This window comes from Myotis daubentonii, chromosome 3 (assembly GCF_963259705.1).
Source record: "Myotis daubentonii chromosome 3, mMyoDau2.1, whole genome shotgun sequence".
Lineage (NCBI taxonomy): Eukaryota > Metazoa > Chordata > Mammalia > Chiroptera > Vespertilionidae > Myotis > Myotis daubentonii.
The window spans coordinates 47980725-48005924 of record NC_081842.1 but is presented as its reverse complement, the minus strand read 5'-3'; the positions used below and the strand labels follow the sequence as shown (position 1 = coordinate 48005924).

The 25200-nt window shown below is 38.2% G+C and overlaps 1 protein-coding gene across 4 annotated transcripts in view; it reads right to left on the bottom strand.

Moving 5' to 3' along the window:
• Window positions 1-1829: 1829 nt before the first annotated feature.
• Window positions 1830-25200, bottom strand: part of TPRG1 (tumor protein p63 regulated 1) — a 136806-nt gene continuing 113435 nt past the window's right edge. For all 4 annotated transcript variants that reach the window (XM_059687366.1, XM_059687368.1, XM_059687365.1 and 1 more), the window contains 2 exons: window positions 12725-12878; window positions 1830-3777 (listed from right to left, as the gene is read on the bottom strand). In XM_059687366.1, the coding sequence (XP_059543349.1) occupies window positions 3583-3777; window positions 12725-12878 (349 nt within the window). In that variant the 3' untranslated portion in view covers window positions 1830-3582. The remainder of the gene's footprint in view (window positions 3778-12724; window positions 12879-25200) is intronic.

Sequence of the window (25200 nt, the reverse complement as noted above, 5' to 3'; positions counted from 1 at the left end):
CAGGCGACCAGACCCCAACAGTGCACAAATTCATGCACCAGGCCTCTAGTTTTTAAATAAAAGAGATGGCAGATGGACATTACAGGATCTAAGTAAACAAAAAGAGAAATTTCTAACCATCAGAACTGGCCAAAATGTATTAGAAGACTGTGAGTAAGCTGTCAATAGAGATGGTCAAGCAGTTTCTAAAAGGAGACTTTCTTGGATTTTCTAGTGGGAATTCCTGAATGGGATAAAGATCAGATAAAGAAGGTAGCCAACTATGACATTTGAATGATCATATGCTTCATAATAAATGACTTTTGTAACTAAACCTATTCCCAATTAAACCTATGATGTCCTTTTTGGAAACTTCATTGGCATAGTCCTGAAGATAATCTGAAGGAAAAGCCCAAGTGTCCATTAGGTCCAATGATTTGGGATGTTTCCTGAGGAGCCCAAGTGAGAACATCAAGTGTCACCAGAGAAAAAGATGGCCTATGGGTCTACCATGACCAAGAAATCATTCTAAGGGAGAACTGAATTTAATGTTTTTGGATGTTATCCTACTTTCTGCTGCAAAAGTCACATCATTCTGCAGGCAAGTACTCAATGCCTTTTCTTTAATAAAATAATTTAACTCATTCCATTAAGTCCTCATAAGACCTTTATGAAAAAGGCAGAGTTATTATTGCCTCCACTTTGCAGATGAGAAAATTAAACCTTAGGAAAGTTAAAGTACTTTTCCAAGGTCTCACCTGACTGATTTAACTCTTTTCAAACAAAAAGGAGGTTAATTATCTAATCAATAGCGGCAATGATTTGGAGGATCATAAAAATCGTAGGTTAAAAGATTACATCGTCTCTTCAGCAATCCCTTTCACAATATCCACTTGATCTGTCTCTACTTGAACACATCAAGCGATAGGGGTCTCACTCTTTCTAGGAGCAACCCATTCTATTTTTGGACATTTCTAACTTTAAGAAGTTTATTCTTGTTTTACATTACTATCCAAATTCCTGTATTCTCTCATCCTCTGATCATAATCCTGCTTCCTAGGCCCCATTTATTATTTTATAGCATATCTCTCGAGAGTCTTTGTGAAATGTGAAGACAGTTCTCCTGTTATCATCTCCGAGTTCTGCATACTGAACAGCTTCAGTGAGATTAAATGCATATTATATTGTTACAGACTGGATCTCAAGGCTCAGAGACATCTACCTCCTCTCATCTTTTCTGATTTAATTCCATTGACAATGTTACAATGCGTCCTTTAGAAGGTCATTTGGGAATAGTCCAGCTTAGGTTACAAAGAGGACAACTATGCAGAGAGAAGTCAATTGTCAGGCTGATCCTTAAATGGTAACTGAAGAGAAAGGGCTGGACATTTCAGATGCTTCTGCCAACAAATGCCACTATCTTGAGGCAAATGGGGATTTTCAGGCAACAGTGTCATAATAATTTGCCAATTATGAGGACTTCAGAACCACTGCCAAAATAATCCAACGACTTTTCTTTCCACTACTGTTGACAGGACAGCTAAAAATTTCAACATTTCCTTTTACAGTCTGAATAGAAGTCCCCTGCCTTGGGGATTGTAACAATATTTGCTATAATGGTGGGGAAGTGGATGCTGGGAAGGGGGAGAAGAGGGAGGGAAATACTAATGGAAGTAAACAAAGATAAAATGAAATGAGGTTTATTCAAGGCTTGGGTTCTGAATACCTCCATCAAATTGATGTTTGTGAATGTATCAGAGGACAAATTTTAGGAATCGAGGAAGTAAGTTTTTTAAAAACTTAAAAAATAGATACCACTTAAGCAAAACACACACACAAAATATGCCTGAATTTTTTTTATTTGAATTCCTACCAAGGTTTCTCAACTTTGAGTCTTGCGACAGGTAAAAAGCTGATTATAATAATGTATCTGGTGTTCAACATTCAAAATGAATTAAAAATAAGATAAAATTGGAATTTTAAAAAATACAAGAAACTTGAAGAATTGAGAAAAGATAAGATAATCTCTCAAGTTGTTCAAAATGAGACATAAGTCAAGGAAATAAGAAGAGGAAATAAAAGGAAAAAGAACAATGGAAACAAAATGAGTTAGGATGCACCTCAGAAACCTTTGGGATCCATAAACATTCCACAGGGACCTCCCTCTGAGACTCCAAAAGGACACTAGTGGCATCACCATTTCTACTTTAATCACTGTGGCCCTACTTCTATCTGTTTTACATATTGGACACCCATTAAAACAGAAGGGCCTGCTATTAAAAAAAAAAATTTTGAACAAAAAACTACAAACAGAAATGAGCCATTGAAAATTCTGGAGCAGAGACTGATATGATCAAATTGTGCTTTATGAATCTGGCAACCAAGAGCAGATTGGAACGGAAGCTAGCCTTGAATTGACGATCCCAATTAAAAGGCTATGACCTGTAAAAAACAAAACAAAAACAAAAAACAGACTATGGCCAGTCTCTAAGTGAGCAGAATTTAAAAATGTAAAAATGTTGATCTAATAATATACCTGTGGGGATGGAAAGGAGAAGCATATGTACAATTTTTAAAGAAGAATGAATAGTCTGACATCTGGGAATTGGGGTATAATGCTAAGTCACATACAGATGTGGTACTTTTATGGACTGAATGTTTGTGTCTCCCATCCCCCACCCCAAATTTCATATGTTGAAATCTTAAAGCCCGATGTGGGGCCAGTAGGCAGTGATTAGGTCCCAAGGGCAGATATTAATGCCCTTATAAAAGCAGCACAAGAGGATAGCTTTGCCCCTTTGCCATATATAATGAAGTCTGAAACCTCAGGAGAGTCCCTCAGCTGACCATGCTGGCATCTTAATCTCAGACTTCCAGCCTCCAGAACTGTGACAAATAAATTTCAGTTGTTTATAAGCCATCCAATTTGTGGTATTTTGTTATAGTGGCCCAAACTGACTAAGACAGTTACTATATGGGATGTATTTGGCAAGGAGTTTAAAGAAATCAAAGCTCATGGATTTCAAGAATAATGACTGGGTCCCTGAAAATGCCACAGAGAAATCCAGGCATTTGAAGATGTTGAATATGAGAGGCCATTGGCACAGTGATATAGATGATCAGCAGACACAAATGCAAAACTGAATCTTAAAGAAATATCAGGGATGCAAATGTAGATTTGGAAGTCACTCTCATTAGAAGGGTAGTTAATACAATAGAGAGTACCCAATGAGAGAGAAGATCAGGATCAAAGGGCTAAAGATCAAGGCCTAGAAAATGCCTTCATTTCGAGGAGAGAGGAACAGGAACCCAGAGCGTCTGCCCTGAGTTTATGATCAGGTATTCACTTGATAACATTATTTAATAGGTTTAGGAGAATTTCTTTTCTCATTTTAGGAAACTTGATTATCCTCACATAAGATCTGAAGGGTACCTCTATCTGTATAATCAAGATTTTAGATTTTCTAAGATATTAAATATTTAAAATCATGTAATATTATTTAAAAGTAGTTAATTATTTCAGTCCAAAAATATGGTGGGCTGAACCAGAATCTTCAATAATGATATATATATGAATGATGTACTTATACATCAAAAAGAATCTCAAAAACCAATACTCCCACGGGCAAGGGAATAGCCAAGTTTGTTGCGGTTTCCAATGAATGACATCAGTCCCATGTAGGTCTCAATCAAAATGGGTTCAGTTAACACCATCAGTCCTTTTCCTCCTCCAGATCCACTTGAACTCTTGAGGGCATTCTGGATAGCTGGAACAAGCTTAGACATGAACCCAGACAGCTGAAGAGGAAAAGAAGGCACAGAGTTAGTGAATGCAGATTAGGTCCAGATGAATCCCTGCCCCAAACAATTCTTACAAAAGTGGACCACTCTTGGGAGCTACAGTGATTCTTACTTCTTAAACAAGAATCATTTCTTAGAATTGTTAATATTGCTTCTGTTAGTCTTTTAGTAAATTAATCACTAATTATCACTAAGTAATTAATCACTTAACAAGTTATGTACATAAAATCATCTGTCTTATCTTGTTTATTTTTATTATTCACTAGAGGCTTGATGCACAAATTCATGTACAGGGTCTGGCTGGCCCTGCCCAATCAGGGCCAATTTGGGATGGGCTGGTCAGAGGGAAGGGCCATGGGCAGTTTATAGGCTGGCCTTGCCCCCTGGTTGGACTCCTGGTTCAACTCCCAGTTCAACTTCCAGTTGAGGGGACAATTTGTATGTTAGCCTTTTATTATATAGGATAATTTGTGCAACATTAAGAAGTCAGTTTAACCCATATTTTCTGATAGTCTATTATGAACGAGATACCTGTTGGGTGTTTCTAAAAATGTAAAAAGAAAGAAGATATAGTCTCTGCCCTTAAACAAGTGATACAATAATAATCTAAAAAATGGGTTTGGAGGTCATTTCAGCAGTCCAGGCAAGAGATGATGGTGGCTTGGACCAGATAACAGTTAAGAACATGAGAACTGGTTGAATTGGGGATATTCTTCAAGGTAGAGTCATAGTACTTGCTGATATCATTGAATATAGGAGGTGAAGAGAGACTAGAGGAATCAAAGATGACATCTAGCATCTTGGTCTATCAAATGGTAGTACTATCATTACTGAGTTGGAGAAGCCTGTGGTAGTAGGGGTTGGAGGTGGTGAGTGCCCAAGGATTCTGTTTTAGATGTGTTTTTGAAGTGTTTAACCAGTAAGCCCTTTAGAGATTTACAATAGCCAGCTGGATACTTGAGCCTAAAGCATGAAGAAATATGCAGATGAAAAGTCCATGTCTATAGTTAAAAATTCCATAACAATGATTATAGATCCAGAAGTCAAGAACAATACCCATAAGTGAAGTTAGTAGCCTAAACAAGATAGGATAAAGCACAGGGGTTAGAAATAAACAAAGTCAATGAACTTCTGTTGGAAAATACGCTCAGCACTGGGGACAATGCAAAGGAGTCTAATAGGTAAACTGAGGGCCCAAGAGTTCTAGAGATTTATTGAATGCCAAATAATTAGAAAGCAGCTGAGAAAGGTCTTGGGCTCAGGTCACTTAACTTAAGCCCTAAAGCCCTCTCTCCTATAAAACACTGTTATTAATAGCAATAAAATTCTAATGTTTAGGCAAGAATTTATGTTCTTTATTTTCTAAAGGTAGAGAGAAAAAAAATCAGACTCAATAATTTTCAAACCACATTCCTTAGAACACTGGATTCCATCATTGAGTGGGTGACAATATAGTTTATCATAAAACCAGGATTATTTTGAGAAAAAAGGAAGTTCTCTTATTAATAATGTTGGGATAGAATCCTGAGGGTTTGGGGAGTGGGTGTGGAAGAAAAGAAGCCAAGCAGGTAACCTGCTTAAGTTCCTACAATAGAATCAATTAGACCTGCTCTGTTTTTATTAGTTTTATATATTTGGGGTCTAAATAAGATTTTATTTTAAAATGGTTTTTGTCTTTTAAGAAAGTAGAGTACTAATCTTGCCTAGGAACCTTTAGTTCTGGCTATTCCATCCACAACATCTATAGTGCCCACATTTCTATTCATCATAAAAACCAAGCTTAAATGCTATCTTGCCCACAATGCTTTCCCACATAGTCATGGCAAAAGTTATTTTTTATTCTATTATATTTCACTTATACCTCCACTCAAATATTTCATCCACTTTTCTAAGAACTAGAATAACAAGCATGTATGCCTATCTATACAACTAAACCAGGGTTTCTCTACCTTGAGACCATTGTTATTTAGAGCCAGATAACTCTTTGATTACGTAGAGGACACTCTATTGTAGAAAGTTAAGAAGAATCCTTAGCCTCCACTCACTAGATCCCAATGGCACCCCACCCAAGGTATGACAACCAAAATTGTCTCCACACATTGTCCAATGTCCCCTGGGGACAAAATCATCTTCTGTTGAGAACCACTTACCTAAAGAAAGTATAGCATGATGCAATGTGAGTATTGAAATCAAATAGTTCTGGTCTTAAGTTATAAATATGGCAATCACTAGCGGTGTTAATTTTTCTAGACCTTCTCTGAAATTTATAGTATCTTTTTTCTATAAAATAAGGCTACTAATAGGATCAAACTCATAATTTGTAAGGATTAAACTAACTGAAATAAAGGGTTTGTATATAAGCTCTTTGTGTGTGTACACATGTGCTCATGCACTTCATGAAGGGTTGGGGAAGTAAAATGCGATGAGGCTAAAATTTGGAATCATATTGCAAAGGGCCATAAAGGAAGTCTACAGCTAATAACCAATAAACATTGTCAATAAATCATTGTCGTCATCATCATTATCATCATCATCATCAAATTATGATTTCCTAAATTCCAAAGTACAATTCACCTCAACATTTCCATTGCCAGCACCCTCTGGATAGTCAAGATGCCTTTTTATACATTAAGAAATGTTTGTCAAATGAGATTACTAAGTGCCTCCTCAGTTCTCATCATAAGCTTCATTGCATGAGAATCCTTTGTGGCCTCAGAATCTAAGAGCTGTAAAGAAAAAGATGACACTATTTTATACTCAGTGAACTGACAAAGAGCCAGATGCACTTTATTTGTAGTCATTTCTATGAACCCTCTAAGAGGAGGAGGGGCCTGGAAAACAGAGCAAGCAGTACATTGAAGGAGAGGCAGATAAAAGGCCAAGTCCCCAAACTGCATTTTGAGTGTTTCAAGCACCCGAACTCAATCTGTGTGACAAAAACACAGTGTCATCTGATATGAAAGCCACCAGCCACATACTTTCCTCTAAAAGCTTTTATACACCCACCCCTGCCTCCTTCTTTTATTCCAGTCTCAAAAACATGGGGTCAAATTTTAACAACTCCGATTACATAGGGGCTATGTGTTGGTAGGATAAGGTATAGCAGTGTGTGTGTGTGTGTGTGTGTGTGTGTGTGTGTGTGTGTGTGTGTGTTGGGTGGGGAGTGTTGAATGTTTTTGACTTTACAACTATTATTTACCAGCTTACCAGCTGAGTGACTGGGCACCTGGTTTGCTTCAGGTGCTGTCTGCCAGCAGTCCACTGCCCAGAGTCTCAGTTTTCCTTATTACAACCATCCTTTGCTTCCTGTTTACACTGGGTGAAGAGACGTGGTTTCATGCCTGCACTCCCACATTCCTCAGCTGAGCAGGTTTTCCAAGCCTGCAGGCTATAAGTTTCAGTCTTCCTATGTAGAAAGTGAAGCATGCTGGGATACAGACTAAGTCCATCCAATACCCAACACTGGAAACCACTTGGGAAGTTACACAGCTGGACAAAATGTCTATATCTTTCTTGCACATTTTACTTGGAGCTATCTTTATGGAGACACTGTGACTATAAGTATGACCAGGTATGTAGAGAGAAAAGGAAGATGAGGCAGAAGTTCCTTTCCTAAAAAAGTGAGGTCTGTACACATTCTAATTTGCATACTCATCCTATTTCATTCCTTCAACCTTCCCATCAACACACACCCACTTTAAACTCGAGCTAAAACAAACTACTCTTTTTCCAAGAACATTTCATATACCTTTCTAATTTACAGCTTCTAACCATGTTCCTTTTACTTAAAATGTCTTCCCCACCTTCTTTGATGCTTAAATCACTCACCTTGAGATGTATATCAAATGTTATGTCACCTGTTAACTTTTGGATTTACCTGTTCCCTCTTCTGGGCTCCTATAAAACCTTGGGAATTTCTCTATGAACAGTCTTAGCACATTCAGTTATAATTTGTTAATTCCTTTTTTTTTAACCTTCTCTCTTTCTACTATAAGTATCTGGAGGGCAAAATCTGTTTTGTTCTTATTGGGGCTAAGGATAAAAGTCACATTTAATTGCTAAAATATTGATTCACTTTCATAATTTCCTTACAAAGAAAGGTAAAGATGTCAGAAAAAGAATAAAAAGAAAATGCAATCACTTTAATTTGGCTGTAAAGCTTCCCTGATCCATTCACTATTATTCACCAGCACTGGGCTCTCACTAGTTACTCAGAGCAAGACTCTCCACACACTACAGAAACCCAGCCAGGCAATAGTTAAAAGAGGGGAGATAACACTACAAGTTACAAATGTTAAGTTAATCAAACAATGGAGTATAGTTTAGCCTGGTCATAATGTATAATATCATATCATATCATATCATATCATATAAATAAATATGAATACACATACACAGAGTTCCTTCAAATTTAAACACATTTCTCTGCATATTAGCAAGTTGTTTTGGTGTAGAAATATAACTATTTTATTGTAATACCTTGGTCAACTTAATCACTCTAAGTGCCCTCGTTTTTAAAACTGAGATCGCTACCTTTTCACACAGGGTTTTTGTTAGTGAATTACATGAAAATATGAAAACTGTAATCAATAAATATAAAATATATAATTATATAATACTAGAGGCCCAGTGCACGAAATTCGTGCACGGGTAGGGTCCTTAGGTCTGGCTAGTGATCAGGGGTGATTGGGGCCTTCTGACTGCTGGCTAGGGCCTTCCTTCATTCCACGCCGCCCCTGGTGGGTCAGCACACATCATAGGGAGCAATCAAACTCCTGGTCTCCTGTTCAAACTCATGCAGGGACAATTTGCATATTAGCTTTTTATGTATATAGATTACATGATATGTTTATATGTTATAATAATGTAATCAATGCCCAAAACTATTATTTCCTATATTCACAACTATTTTATATGAATAATGCATAGTATCTGCACAGATTGAAAAATGTTGGTGAGGTTCTGAAATAAGCAAGAATGTCTGCAAAGAGACCATTTGACCATCATATTTGCCAGATGTAGAATGCTGTAGTGAGATGGATTTTAGAAAATGTATTTTGACATAGTATTGCATGGACATCAAATTCATGTCCTAAAGTGAACCTCCAAACCTACTCTTCTTTTACATTTCTCCATTTAAATTAATGGAATCACCATCTACTCAGTCAGAAATATTTGAAATCTTCTTCTTCACCTATATATACTGCCAGTTATCTTCTTTCATTGATTCTATATTCTGAACAACTCAAAATGTCTTCATCTTCTTTTCATCCTACTACTTCTACCTTAGTTTAAACACACATACCTATAAGATGAGGCAAAACTAGGTTTATAGTAATGAGTATACAGAGTTTATTTTTGTATTTATTATTTATTACATATTGTATTATTTTCCATATGAACAATTATAAACTTACTTTTATCCTACCCCATATTTTTTGAACTATGAGAATTATCATGGCAAATATATAAGATTAAACTCCAGCTCAACTGAATTATTCTGTGTCGAAGAACACTCTTTGTACCTTCATGTGCCTCCACTCCTCTTCATTTGATACAAACTTCTGTTTAAGTCAATCAGTATTCATTTAAAAGTCTTTGCATTTTTATCTGCCTCCTCTATTAAGCAATACATTCTACAAAGGGAAGAATATTATCTCATTGATTTTTGTATCCTTAACAATAATTACAATACCTGTGCTTTGTAGGTGTGAGAAAATAAGTATTGAATAAAGAGAACCTAGAAGAAAAGAATCTGAGTAAAAATAAATTTGGATTTCTAAAAATATTAAGTTATTCCATTAGAGTGTAAATAAATTAAAAATTTTGACTGCATATAACTCGGCTCTATATGATTCCCTTTCCTGTGCCATAGTTGTTGTTGTTTTTCATTATTTCAGCTATTTGATTTAGTTAGGCAATTTCCCCCACATTCTTCTACTTTTTACTGTTTCATTCATAAGGAAAATGGAAAAATTAATTTATATTATCCTTTTAATATCTTATGTTATGCCCAAATATTCATATAAAAGGTATTCTATATCCCCAGAATTATCTTTCTCTTATTTATTCTTTTATGTTAAGATAATTAGGTCTTAATCAAAGCCAGTCTTGGAAAATGTCCTAAACATAAATAATATTGTGACATAAAAACCAACAACAAAAGTAAAACTAAGATTCTAAGAACTGGATCAGAATACTCATCATCACACATCCCAGATGGAGATCACTTGTTTTCCTACAGAGTTGGGAGTTGGGTGGTCTTTAAATTAAGAAATGGCTTGGCAAAAGAGAGAACCAAACTGTTGCCAGGAATTAAAAAAAAAAAGAGTTTGGAAGAATAACGAAGAAAAGCCTTAAAAGCAACACACCTAACAGATCCACAAAGTAGTTTGATCGACTGAAAACCAACAAACCAACTGGCCAACCATTTCTTATGCTCAAGCCCACACATGTAGGGGACTGCACATACACACACACACACACACACACACACACACACACACACTCACTCACTCACTCACTCTCTCTATTGTTCTTACTTTTATCCAACAAGAGCTATATAAACATCAAATTTCCTTTGTAGCTTTGACTAAAAGAAAGGCCTGAGGAAAATTTAATGTTCCAGTTTACTAATTACATTCATGGGTATTTGGGAAATAATTATTCCATACCTCTTTCAATATTTTAGTTTTCAACTTCCTTCTTAAATTATTTGATTGTGTTTATTTATTAACAGAATAAAACAAAACACTAACAGAAATTAGAGTAATACAGTGGCATTTCTCTGTAATAAATAGAGCTTGTTTTTTAATCCTTCACCCAAAATCTCTTCTAGCAAAGGACACTCAAAGAATAAGTACTTGATGCACAAGGTATGAGGAATAAAAGAAGTCTTGGTCCAGGAAGTGATGAATATAATCACAAAGGTCATTGCTGTTATCTATTTATTAAGTTGGTATTTATTTTGACGTAAAATAAAATACAACTATTATTCATTAAAAATATATATATTATTTTAATGGCTAGAACTAGATTCTCTTTAGAGGTAGGAAATGGCTTTGGTAAGTTACATTATTAAGTTCTTGAGTTGGAATAGCTGGTGTTAAAAAAGAAACAGTTAGCCCTAGCTGGTTTGGCTCAGTGGATATAGCATCAGCTCACACATTAACGAGTCCAGGGTCCAATTCCAGTCAAGGAAACGTACCTCATTTGCAGGTTTGATCAGGCCCTGGTAGGGGCATGCCTGGGAGGCAACCAATCAATATGTCTCTCTCACATTGATGACTCTTTCTCTCCCTTTCTCTCTCTCTTTGTCTCTCCCTCTGCATTCCACTCTCTCTAAAAATCAATGGGAAAATATCTTTGGGTGAGGATTAACAAAAAGAAAAAAAAAGGAAACAGATAAACTACTTTATGCTGTTAATAAGAAAAAATAAAACAAGACTTGGGGGTGTGGCAAGAGCAAGATACAGAGAAGAGGAAAGAGGATTATGGAGCAATTCATTAGGGTATTATTCATAAGGTCTTTTAAAAACATGAATATCTGATATTTCCATTTGAAGTTTGGGGTGTTATAATGATGTAAACTCCCAAATTCTCTCCCTGGTGCCCCTGGTGAGTCTACTTTCACATAAATGCTTTTGCATATGTGCTATGTTTTTCTTATTGGTTTTCATTTTGTTTTGTTTTGTTGATGTTGGGTGGTAAAGAGTGAGGCTAGGAGCTTCTGGGCTTCTGTTGATGCTTGGGTTGAGGTATTGTGAAATAGGATTATAGCAGGAAGAGTATAAACATTATCCATACAATGAACTAATTTAGTCCTACAATAGCTTGGAGCCAGAATAAGCACTAGACCATAAATCCCAGAGATGATTGCCTAAATCTGGAGAGGACCATTGACTTTTCCTGAGAGCAGAATGGAATTCAATCAACTTAAAGGATGCTGAAGACCCATCCAGTCTCTAATCACATACATTTTGCCTCACATCCTTTTTAGGATAGGGGGCATCAATTTAAAATATTTGTTTATGATATACATATAAACTTATATGAATAAGTTAGTTTAAAATAATGCAAGAAATGCAATTGATACCATCCAGCCACAGAAGATTTTACATGCAGGTTGTCATGTTCTTAATTTATATCAAATGAGTTGTGATATTTGAAATGGATGCCAGCACATGAAGGTAAACATAGAAAGGATAGTGAAGGCAAGAATGTCTAGGCCTATAATGAACTTGTATATGTCTATCTGGTTTTGTTGAAAATGTCAAGGTTGATCTTCACTGCATGTATGGCTCCAATAATTTTATTTAGAGTATTTTAGCTTATGTTTCCCTGGGGAAGAAGAAAAAATAGTAACAGTAATTCTACCTGCCACCAATACATTTATAATCTACTTGGTGAGATGAGATTTAAGGACATAAAATACTGTGAATTGCTTTATAGCTTATAGAACATTTTTTTACACATTATCTCATTTAACCTTACAATGATCCAATGAGTTTGGGAAGAAGGTCAGTGTTCATTATTTCCACTTAGAGATAAGACAACCAAGGTGCAGAGAAAAAAACTGACTTAAATATAACTACAGAGACATACTTCATAGTTCACACTATCCACACTCCTCTGAATAAAATAGAATTTAATTATGTATAGAAAATTATATGCACCCTATGGGTAACAAGCCCAGTTAGACAAACAACTATTGCGATTTTTAAACAATATTACACTATGATTTTCTGCTAAGAAATTAGCAAGACAGAAATAGCATGGTATGGATAATATAAATATTATACATTTTTAAAATATATAAAACAGCTCCATTGTTTACTAAGAACTTATATAAACCTCTTTGAGTTTTTACCTATATAGGTAAACTGTACATGCTTTAGAAGCACAAAACTGTAGCGATAAAGCTAACCCAAGAGTGAATTCTTACCTTGCAAATTTCAAGGAACTGCTCACTGGTATATCTCATAGGATGCTCAGTGAAGGTAGCATAAGGCACCTCAGTGGACCATGGATTCCAGCGGGATAAGAGAGACTGCTGCTCCAGACTCCCCCAGTAGATCCTAAGGCCCTCTCCTTGTCTCCTACAAAAAAAGGAGTTTCCCTTTAGATTAGCCATTCCATTAGATTAAAATAAAAATCAAGGGTGGGAAAAGGATGTACTAACTCAGCCTTTATATTGTTGCTGAGATAAGTGGCTTAACTATTAAACAGTTGAATTGTTCCAAAAATATAGAAGAATAAAAGAATGAATTTGCTTCCAAACATGATGAGTTCGAAGTGTGGTTGAGAATTCTATATGGAAATGCCTGGTTGGACAGATGTTAGGGACAGACATTTGAACACTGACCTCATGACAACATTCTGATGGTAAGAGTTAAAAGAGAAAGAAAGAAGGAAGAGTCAAGGTAGTGGGACAGGAACTGAAACAGTGAAGGTGGGAGATGATTTCAAAGAAAAAGGAAATGGCAAAGATTTCCACAGAGCCATCAATATAAACAAGAACTGAGAGGAAAATAAAAACAAAAATGGGAACTTCCCAAATATGAAGATATATATGATCTTTGAGAAGCAAAATTTCAGCAATAAACATGTCAAAGCTCACAGGGAGACTGCCCTTGCCCTTTTCCATAAAATTCACAGTTCTGGTCCACAGTATGTAGGAAGTAGCCAGTCTCTGGTATAGCCCAGGCCTGTTCATCTAGTAAATTCAAATGAAGAGCAAGAAAAAGCTATCTTGGGAGTGGTGGGAAGAAAGGTGTGGCAGGGGAGTATGGCCAAAATGATTGGCAAATTTGTAAGTTCTGTGGCCTCTACTTTTGCATATGCCCATCAGAATTCATGGTTTATGGTTTTAGGCATCTCTGATGGCAAAGAGATCCCTAGAGGTTAAGCCAAGCTCAGGAGCTTGGCATTCAATAAGCTAAGTTATCTGTAATTCTAAACAGCCCCATGGAATATCACAGAGGTCTTGTTTCTTCTAGAAATTAAATCCTGGGATCTAGAATGAAAAACTGGAGCTTAATTGTGGTCCCTTCACAAAGCTGTGACTTCCTGTATTAAGGATGAATTCCTTTGGGAATGCTATTGTGGTTTCTGAATATTTATTCATGTAGAGATGTGTATAAACACCATCTCACGCATAAACATATAGCACCCTTCGTTCAGTTGGCTTGTCCTTCAGCTGCTTCTTACAAAAGGAAAGTTAGAAGAGAGCCTGGCACATTCTGCTGTCTAGTTTTCAGATTTTTGATGATTTGGAGCCTGACACCAACATTTTCTTATACTTAACTAGGGGCCAGGTGCACGAAATTCGTGCACTGGGTGTGTGTGTGGGGAGCGGAGTGTCCCTCAGCCCAGCCTGCCCCCTCTCACATACTGGGAGCCCTCAGGCGTTGACCCCCATCACCCTCCAATCGCAGGATCGGCCCCTTGCCCAGGCCTGATGTCTCAGCCAGAGGCGTAGACCCCCATCACCCTCCAATCGCCTGATCGGCCCCTTGCCCAGGCCTGATGCCTCTGCCAGAGGTGTCAGGCTTGGACAGGGGACCCCCATCTCCCCCTGATCACTGGCTCTGGCCCCCGCCCAGGCCTGAGGCCTCTGGCCCAGGAATCATGCCTGGGCAGGGGACCCCCATCTCCCTCTGATCGCTTGCTCCACCCCCCGCCCAAGCCTGACGCCTCTGACCCAGGCTTCAGGCCTGGGCAAGGGGACCATCATATCCCCCCAATCCCAGGCTCCGCCCACCACCCAGGCCTGATGCCTCAGCCAGAGGAGTTGACCCTCATCACCCTCCGATCACCAATCACTGGATCGGCCCCTTTACCAGGCCTGAGGCCTCTGGCAGAGGTGTCAGGCCTGGGCAGGGGACCCCCAGCTCCCCGTGGTTGCAGGCTCCGCCCCTGCCCAGGCCTAACGCCTCTGGCCTAGGTGTCCGGCCCGGGCAGCGGGGACCCGCAGCTGCAGCAGCCCCGCGATCGTGGGCTCCGCTTTAGGCCCAGGCAAGGGACCCCTAGCTCCCGGGACTGCCAGCTTCAACCGTGCCCAGCTCCCATCGCTGGCTCCACCCCTACTTCCTGCTATCACTGGCCAGGGCGGCAAAGGCGCCTGATTCTCCGATCATGGCTGGGGGGCAGGGCAAAGGCGGCCCCAGGGCCGCCTTTGCCCTGCCCCCCAGCTCTTAGCTCCCCCCTGGGTTTCCGATCACAGTCAGTGGCAGGGGGCTTCTTCCTGCTTTCTCTTTCGCCTCCCTGCATTGTGCCTACATATGCAAATTAACCGCCATCTTGTTGGCAGTTAACCGCCAATCTTAGTTGGCAGTTAACCGCCAATCATAGTTGGCAGTTAACTGCCAATCATAGTTGGCAGTTAACTGCCAATCATAATTGGCAGTTAATTTGCATATAGCCCTGATTAGCCAATGAAAAGGGTATCGTCGTACACCAATTACCATTTTTCTCTTTTATTAGATAGGATTCTTTGCTCAGAAAGAAAAGCAAAGGAAAAGAAAAAAAGAAGATGAAGAAGAGAACAAAAAAGGAAAAATATTGTACATACCTCTGAAGTTCCCTTCCTAACCTCTCACCTTCTCAGGTGCTTACTGACTTTTATCATCCCCCTTGTACTTCCCTTCATTTGTTTCCCCTTGTCTGGTAATAAACCCAAAGCTCAATGAATATCCTATATGCTGGTTAATGGAACATTCTGACTTGAGTCCATTAAAACAACTTGCACAATGCAATTATTTACTGCTTCATATGTCAATTTATGTACTGGGTACAATTTTGCTTTTATCCAAAAGGGATGAAAATCTGCCAAGATAGCTTATCTAATAAGTACACTTTATATTCCTTCACCTTAGAGAAACCCCTTAAGCATGAAATTCAAGAGAGAACCTATTTCTAAAAAGACAATCAATTTGAGTATGGCAATGACCTTTTTCAGAGACATAGCATAAACATACAAGTTCAGCCAACCTTCTCACCTGAGCTCCAGAGGTGATAGATGGAAAGATAAATCTAGAACTAAATAGTCTCTCCAAAGGTAAAACTAAGGTGTTACTTCTCAAAAAAGCCTTGAGTACCAGAGTACTATGAAAATCTATCATCTCCTCTTTTGTCAAATGTCAGTAGGGCAATTGTGGAGAACATGATGTCTTTATGACCAGGAATGCTTTGTTAAAGAATTCCTTGTGCTTACCATGAGGAAAGTTATGTAAGGTAGAGTAAAAAGTTCATTGAACAGAATGGCAGGTAGTCCAGTGTTAGAGTCTTGGTCTTGACACTTAATGCTGTGTAAACATGGGAAAGCTTATTTCTTTTTCTGAATCTGTTTCCCCATATGTTCTTTAGAGTATCTCCATATGGTGACATTCAAGGCTTCACTAACTCTGGGTGAATGATGTAGACAGCTATGGCCATGATGCTACTAGCATTCACAAAGTCAAGGATTTGGGATGCATAAGAAGCCTCTGAGTTATGGCTTCTTCGATTTAGAGGCATCAAATTAGCCCTCCTTTCCCCAGCAGACCATATCCTCTACTGCAAAGTCTACACCAAGTGTTGTCCCATGACTTCTAGGGAACTTTAACATCTACCACATTATTTCACAAACATGTAAAAACAGCAATTGGCCAGTATAGAGGAATAGTAGTTTAAGGCTTATAAACTATAGAATGTCAGAACTAGAAAGGCTCTTGGAAGCTATAACCCAGTCTCTTTTTTCTGGAGATGGGAAAACTGAGACTCAGAAAGGACTAGGGCTTTTTCCAATGCATCACTATACACAGGCCCGAGTTGGTGAGAGCCACAGTTTCCTAAAACCTTGTTTAGGGGTATTTTCACCATTCTGGGCTATAGTTACAAAATACATTCCAAGTTAAAGTTCTGCCATTACACAACATAGCCTTGTTTCCAATTAGACACAGAGTTAGAAGAATTGCCCTAAGGAGCCTGCCATCTTTTGTGGGCAAAAAGCCTACTCAGGAATTCTAGTTAAAGGTCAGGAAGAAAACCTCTATCTCAAGTGGAACTGTAGATTTTTATATATACTCAATATTAGCAATTCTGAGATTGTAGGTATTACTAGAAATAAGAGGGGAATTATAAAAACGTTATGTCATCAGGGTAAGAAGAATGTGTATCTCTCACTGAGCTATTATGGCTGAATTTTCAAAGTTGGGGTACAACCCCAGGTATAGGATGTGTCAAAATTTAAGCAAAGAAAAATTTGGTAGCTTTCTTCTCAAAATTATGCTCTGAGTATAAACCATGGATTTCACTAGCTCTTTGTCTTTGAGCATTTCACACCAACTTTCTGATCTTTAGATAGCAGTAATTTCATAAGAAGCAAGAGAATAACTAATAAAAGTGGTTTTATTCTGTAAGGCACTGTCCAACTAGCAAATATTGAGTGGTAGTGTGTATTATAATGCATATTGTGTACTGTTAGAGATTTCATATTTTTTAAATTTATTTAACTCTCATAGCAATTTTTTAAAACTTCCTTTGTAGAAATAGATGAAGTTAATAGGAAATAGGATAAAGACTTTAACCAGGTGTCATCAGATCACCGAATCAAGAACTACTAGTGGAATAAAATAAAAAGGGGGAAGAGAAACAGCATTATCCCTATGTTACTGGTCCAAAGCTCATGTATGCCATGCTTCAAAGGCTAAACTCAAAATTTCAGAGTTTGGAGTAAGAAAAGGCTTATTGATTGAGAAAGCATCAATCGAGAAAATGGGAGACTTAGTGGTTTCTCAAATCCATCTTAAGAAAGTACAGAGTTCAGGCTTCTTTTATGCCAAGGGAAAGGCAAATGGAAGGGGAAAGAGGTGACTGATGACCGCAGATATCTGGGCTCCAGCAGGGGTTCAAGAAAGATCGTGCTTAGTTTGTTGACCCTGGATGGTGTAAGTGTGGTCAAGAGGTACCTGCAAATCTTTGATAAACAATACATATTTCTGTTATCTCCTTAGGAGAGGCACTTTCTGGTAAGGGGCTATTTTTGTAAAACTCAAGCTGCAAGCACAGTTTCTCCAATGATTATCAGGTCTATATGCAAGAAGTTATTTACCTGAAGGCCATGGGAGCAAAGCAGGTTTGAACAAGATGGAGTCAGAGAGGTTGAACATTTCACTCTCTTACAATTATAACCTATTTGTTCCCACTTTCTAAACTCAAGGAAACCAGCTGTATTTGGCCTCCATTCCCACTTCTTACTCTTCATTTTTAGTAAACATCAAAATCTCACAGGATGGTATAGGAGTAGAGGAAGGGGTCTATAAAGACAAATCAGAACTTGATGGAAGAAGGGGATTTATGACAGATATTTTTAGTATCCTAGGCTGCTGATGGGTTTGAAACAGCCTAGGGACATGGAGAGAATGTAAACACATTCTAAAAATCTTATTGTGTGACTCTGTGCCAGCATCTTTTGGGTTCTTGTCATGAACAAGTTGGAAGGCCCCTCAGAGGTGTGTTTCCAATTCTTTCATTTTATACATATATATACTGAAGACCAGAATTTTCACAGATCAGAGTTCTTCCTTTAGTCACATTAATTATATATTCTACTTAGTGACTAAGACTCAGAATTCTACTCAAATACAATTGTTGGCATGGTGGAAGGCCTAAGCAATTACACTTTAAATCATCATAACATCCTAAAGACAATTTGCCTTTTTCACCAAAAATAAATAAATAAATAAATAAATAAATAAATAAATGAATGAATAAATAAATAAATAAATAATGGAAAGGCATGTTGAAAAGATAAGGTTTACACAGAAGAAACTATCATAAAAGTGCTGAAGAACCAATCATGAAAAATAAATGCAGTCTAACAACAGAGAGAGAGAGCTGCAAGTTGAACAGAGGTGAGATTTCCTTCAATAAGAAGCTTTGTAATACAAAAAAGTATTTCTATCAGGAAAGACTCCTCTCCTTGAAGAATTTTTTAGCCAAACTAGAAAAATCTGACAGCTAGTCACCAGTCTGGGTTAATTTGCTCATTCCACACATTCTTCTTTCTTTGGAGAGAAGCCACACATCCTTTCTCATAGCACAATATAGCCAACTTCCTTCCCTTTGGCTTTCTACTCTCTGTCCCTCTTGGCCTTCACAGATACTCGGCTGAAGTATTAAACTACCCATTAGAAGAATTGAATGAAGAGTCCAGGCTCCCCAGGAGGAAAAATGGCAGCTTCCATTATTACCTCGGTCAGCTGCCCCCTCCTTTCTACACATCTCAAATCTCAAAGCTCCACCACAGAATTAAAAACATAGCTCAAGGCCCCAAAGCAAGATTTATGAGGAAGCACAGACATTAACTCTTGCTCTAAATGCAGGGCGTGTGCTTGTAAGTATGGGTGAGCAAACAGAGGGAGGCGGTGCAGGAGGAGGGAGAGCAGGGAAGGGGAGACAGCAGTTCAGAACAACACAATATATTTTCTTAATGTCTCCTTTCAGGCTGTATTGTTGAAAGGTGGGCCTTCTAGGCCCATGAAATGTTAGTCCCTTGCTTATTTAATCTGTACAAAAGCGGGGACTGAGTTGGCACCCTGGAAGGGATTCAATGCTCCTTTGCTCATTGAATGACCTCAGACGAAATATTTTCCATGACAGGAACCCAAAAGACGCTGGCACAGAGTCAGACAATAAGATTTGCAGAATGTGTTTACATTCTCTCCATGTCCCCAGGCTGTTCCAAACCCATCGGCAGGTGCTGCCTTTATCTGTTCTCTTTGCTCACCTGGCTCCCTCCCAGAAGTTTCCAGGGCCTTGGGCTCAGTGAGATTAACTGTTTACTGACATGGGTAACCAAGAAATTCTATGGGTATATTGCTTGAGGGAGAGGTAACTGATAAAGTAAACCTAGATCAGCAGTGTTCATAAAGAGAAAATCCCGGGGCATTTGGTACCATGGTAAGAATCTTGAGTAACAGTGAGGAGGTGTGAGTTCAATGGCTATATCTGCTACTAGCTTGATGAATAATTTGCACCATTTACTTATCTCTGGGTTCTTGTAGTCCATCAGTAAAACCAGGTAGTTGAACTAGATCACCTCTAAGGTCCTTGTATGCCCCAATAAATTAATGTCTGTGGTGAAAGACCAAAATAATGTTTTATTATACTGGTTATAGCTAAAGCCTTAGGATAACTTAATGAATATGGGAAATTCTCAGAGGGTGGCTGACTTTATTATTTTCTCTAAAAGAATAAATAACTTAAACTGAAGAATGAAAGACCTAGGATTAAGCCAAAAGCAGAATGCAGAAAAAATGGGGGTGAAAAATTAAGAAAAGGGTATGGAGTCACCTAATCTAAAACAGATGCTTACCTTCTTGGAAAACTTCGGTTGTGCTTGTCCTAGAAGTAAGTGGTCATATTTCGGGCTGAGGTAAAGACTAAGACCCAAACCAAAGATACAACCTAAGATTTTTGTGATTCACAGTGTTAGGATGTGTGTGTATATGTGTGTGTGTGTGTGTGTGTGTGTGTGTGTGTGTGTGCATGCACACAGCAAATACTTAGACTAAAATATGGCTCTTATACTACTAGGTACATAGTAATCACTTAATGAATCCTTCTTTTATGACAGTTAATGAATAAATAAATTCACAGAATAAGTTAGAATGCCTGTAAGATTGGATGCCACATTATTTCATTCTTAAAATGTTACATGTTATGGTAGTAAGATCCTTGAACTGAAAGTTCAAAAATGAAAGTTGGATCTAATCCTACCATTGATACTAACTTTCTGTGTGGCTTACAGCTAGGCATAGCATCTCTAGGATTTAATTTCCTTTTGCTATGGTCTAAATGTTGTGTACCCCAAAATTTATATGCTGAAATCTCAATGCCCCAGGTGATGGAATTAGGAAGTGAAGTTTTTGGGAAGTGATTTGGTCATGAGGGCAGAGTCCTCATGATGAAATTAGTGCATTTATAAAAGAGACTCCAGCCCTGGTCTGTGTGGTTCAGTTGGTAAGAGCAGCAGCACCCTGTACACTGAAGGGTCATAGGTTTGATTCCTAGCCAGGGCACATACGCAGGCTGTGGGCTTGATCCCTGATCAGGATGTGGATGAGAGGCAACCTATAGATATTTCTCTCTCACATTGATGTTTCTCTCTTTCCCTCTCCCTTCCTCTCTCTGTGAAATCAATGAAAACATATCCTCCAGTGAGGATTAAAAATAATAAAAGTAAAATGAATAAATAAACAGAAGAGACTCCAGAGACCATCACCCCTTTTACTATGCGAGGACACAGCAAGAAGGTGCCATATGTGAACCAGAAATCGGGTCCTCACTAGACACTGAATCTGAATCTGTCAGCACCTTGATCCTGGACTTCAGAGTCTCCGGAACTGTAAGAAATAAATTTCTGTTGCTTATAAGCTACTAGGTCTCGAGTATTTTGTTATAGCAGCCCAAATAGACAAAGACACCCTTTTTATAAAATAATGGAGGCATTGGATTAATTATTCTCTAAAAAACACTCCAACTAGGCATAAATCTAACTCTTATGACTCATCACAGCCAAGGAAATATTCTTGACTGCTAAATGCATTAGTTCTTACATCAGCTGCTTCTTTCCTCACCATCATTCTGTGATTGCTTGCTGCTATCAATAATCAATTACAACACTTCAGTAGATCTTCCTCTCATTTGTTTTTTTCTGAATTCTTATTGACAGGAAAAGTAGGAATAAGTTACTCTTGGAATCACAGGAAAATAATTAAACAACAACAACAAACCCTCTTGCTCATACCCATTCCTATAAGAGAAATGTATCCATTTTATAGAAGAAGCTTTGGTTGCACAGATGCTAATTAAATGAAGAGCTAATCCAATGAGGTTGACAGTAAACAATTTTTAGATAAAAGAGAAAAATCTCCATGGTTATCTTAGTTTGAAGCATGTAAATGCTCATATTTTAGAAGATTCATTTGGAACTACACATTTGAAACTACACCTGTCAAAGTGAAACAACCACGATCCCAAGATGAAAAATAATAACCTTATCTCCACTGATGGGGATGACATAAAATTATGTCAGCCTTAGAGTCATACTCCAGTAGACTGGTATTGTCAAATTCTGTACAAGAAGCCTCATTTTCTCATCCCCCTTCAAACCTTTCAGCATGTAACTCCCAGTTATGTGTAACAATTGCTCGGAGTAGCAACATTATCAGCAAATATTCCTTAGCATTCCTTCATGAAGTCCCGAGAAATTTCTCTGGATAAACTTGTAATGAGAATTCACAGGCAGAAACAATCCCTTAAAGTTGAGGGTATCAAAGAAGGCTTCATTCATACAATACATGTTTACTTGTACCAAGTATCTTGCATTGAAGACAGAAGAAATCATGAGAACAAAGACCTAGCTGGGGAAAGGGAGGGGAGAGACAGAGAAAATGTATTGTATGTGCCATGATTTATATTTTTATGATGATCTTATTCATTCTCAGTTGGGCTACATGTGAGTAGACAGGGTGATGGGAGGTAGGTCAGAAGAAAGCTATAGAACTTGGTGGGGGTTTGGGTTGTTTGGGTAGTGCAGTAAAAGGTCTAGAGCAGCCTACCCCTAACATGGAACCTAGTGAAAAGCCACTGGGAAATCAGTGGGGAGAAGTTTAATTACCTAAGGAAATTAGTTTCTGACTGCCATACTCAAAACTAGAGCAATAAGGGGAACTGTGTGTAGAGGTGAGTAGGGTATATGGCTAAGGCAGATGCCCCCCTTGATTCTCAGGCCATAAATGGGCTGAATTTTGACCATGTGTGGGCTTCCTACTAGGTGTCATGAAGAAGCCTAGAGGCAAAAAAAGAGGATAATATAAAAAGTTGGGTGCAGTGGTGATGACAGCAGAAGAAAGGGGAAAGAGAAACTTTAAAAGGAATATACACTTTACCTTCAACAGATTCAAAGTGTAGCTGCTATTTAAATTACCAGCCTTTCTAATCTTATAGCACCTCCATTTTCTCTTCTGTTAAATAAAACTAGTGACATTGTCTTAAAAGGGCATTATAAGGGTTAAGGAAAATTTAAAATGTAGTCTCTAACAGTGTCTGATAAATAGTAGATACTCTATATTTGCTAGTTGGACAGTGCCTTACAGCACACAAAACAATTTCTCATCCATAGGCCCATTGTTATTCATAACATTATTGTTTTCATGAAAATTAGAAAGGTGGTACAAAATGCCCATAGACAGAGAGCTAGGGAAAGCCAGGGTTTTTACCTAGAGAATTCTGGTCCAGAGGTAGGACTCTGACCTAGGTTTCCTAGTCCAAAGCCCTGAGTGCTACTCAAACAATATGAATGCATAGGAGATCTGAGGGCTGGCTAACAAAGGGGCCATTTAGCGGCATTGCTGGTAGAGGTTGCTCAGAGTAGAGAGCTGGAGCAGGACTGTGTCTGCAACGATGGGAGAGAAAGGAGAGATCGAGCACCAGTTTTCCTCCTTACAAATATCAAAGAAAATCTGGAAACAGGAAAAAGTTGTCTCAAGGAAAGTAACATTATGCCTACTGCTCTGTGCCAGTTCACTTACACTGGCACTAAACCTGTGTGGAAATCATAAAACAGATTAAAAGAAATACACTAGGATATTAATACTATTGATACAATAAGATTACTTTTGTTTTAAACATTCTTGCGTTCTATACTAAGCATGTATTATTTTTACATGGAAACGATAAACTGCATATTTAAGATATTATAATCCATCATAATCAGAGCAAAGACTAATTTGTACCAAGCAGTGTGCTAAGACCTCCACATTTGTTATCTCCTGTCTTTACCATAAACACACAAGGTAGATTTATAGTCTGTTTTATAGATGAGGAAACCACGGTCACAAGCCAAGAAGTAGTAAGTGGTGGAGCTGGGATTACGATTTAGGTCTCCCCAGTCCACAGCCCCTCCTAAGTCCATCAGGACAAGGAAGAAAAGGAACCAACCACTTATTTGTTTCCCAGTGAGTCTATGTAGAGACAACAATTCTAGAGATCACATTTGTATTTTAGTCTCTCTCTTCACCTGAACTAATCTACCCTCTGCCTTTCTCCATAGTGCTGATCCAAGAGCTCAGAAACCTACAGGGGCTTCCAGTTGCTTATAAAACTCAGAAACTTTCCCGGCCTGACATTCCAGGCTTTTCATGTGCAGTTCAGGCATTCACTTCCAATATTCAAAACCATGACTCCTCAGGGCTCCAAACAAACAACTCAATTTGCTGAGCCTGTCTGACAGCATTAGTGATAATTTCCCCAAGAAATAATTCTGTATACTTGTTTTCTACCACCAAATGAACAGTGAGTTGTTCACAAATAGGGTTCACGTCTAAGTGATATGAATTTCCCTCACAATATCTATCTGGTAGTACATGGTCAAACAGTTTTCCCAGGGTCTTTACTATAAAAAATATAGTCAAACCAAACAAAATTACTCAGTCCTTAGACCAGATTGATCCAGCTGCTGCGTTTGTTTATCATTAGTCTACATTTCTGAATTGCACTGTTTACAACTGAGCTCTTTAAAATATTTGTTTAAGGGAGATGGAGAATCCTTGATCAATTTTGAGGTGTACATGAGATTTTTAGAGAAACACCCAGGACAGTGGAGCTGTACTTCTGCTTGCAGGATGTCTGCAATTCTTCTCTGAAAAAAATGTGCTGAAGATGTTGGCCTAACAGGTCTACATCAGGGCCCTTCAGTGCCAAGAGGCTGCTACGTGTAGAGAGGAGAGGGAAGCTACCCGGGAAAATGCCACACTACAAAGGAAACAATTTTGAGGCAACTCCCTCTATTATCAACTAGGATATTTGGCAAACCATATTGGCCTAGAATTTGTGAAAGTTTTCATGTCCCCTCTTACAAGGAAGTTACTTTTAAGCATTCCAAATAACCAAGTTTCAACAGGCACAGAGTAACTGAGTTAAAAAAGAAAGAAAGAAAAAAAGCTTCTGAGAAAAACATTTTTCTGAATCTCATCTCTTTCTATTTCTTCTCAAGGGAGAATGAGAATAGAAGATCTGGAATACATACTTGGGCAATCAGAGAGACCAGTTACCACACACATTTGGCCCAACACTCTACGGCCCATTGGTAAACAGCCTGAGCTGTCCGAGAAGGCAAAGGGCATAGAGGCCTCTCTGATTGACAGAGCAAGAACCCAGCTATTTTCTCCTAATACTCCCCTTGGGTCATGCTCCTAAGACTGTGATCATTTTGCTTTCTCTACTTTGGAAAAATTTTAAATGAAAAAATTTCAAAAGATAAAACATGATGCACATTTTTTCTCTTGATGCTTTCTGAAAGCATTTTCTGGGGAAATTTATTTACATATTTCATATAATACATTATGTGGACAAGCAGAAATTTCCATCTAACTT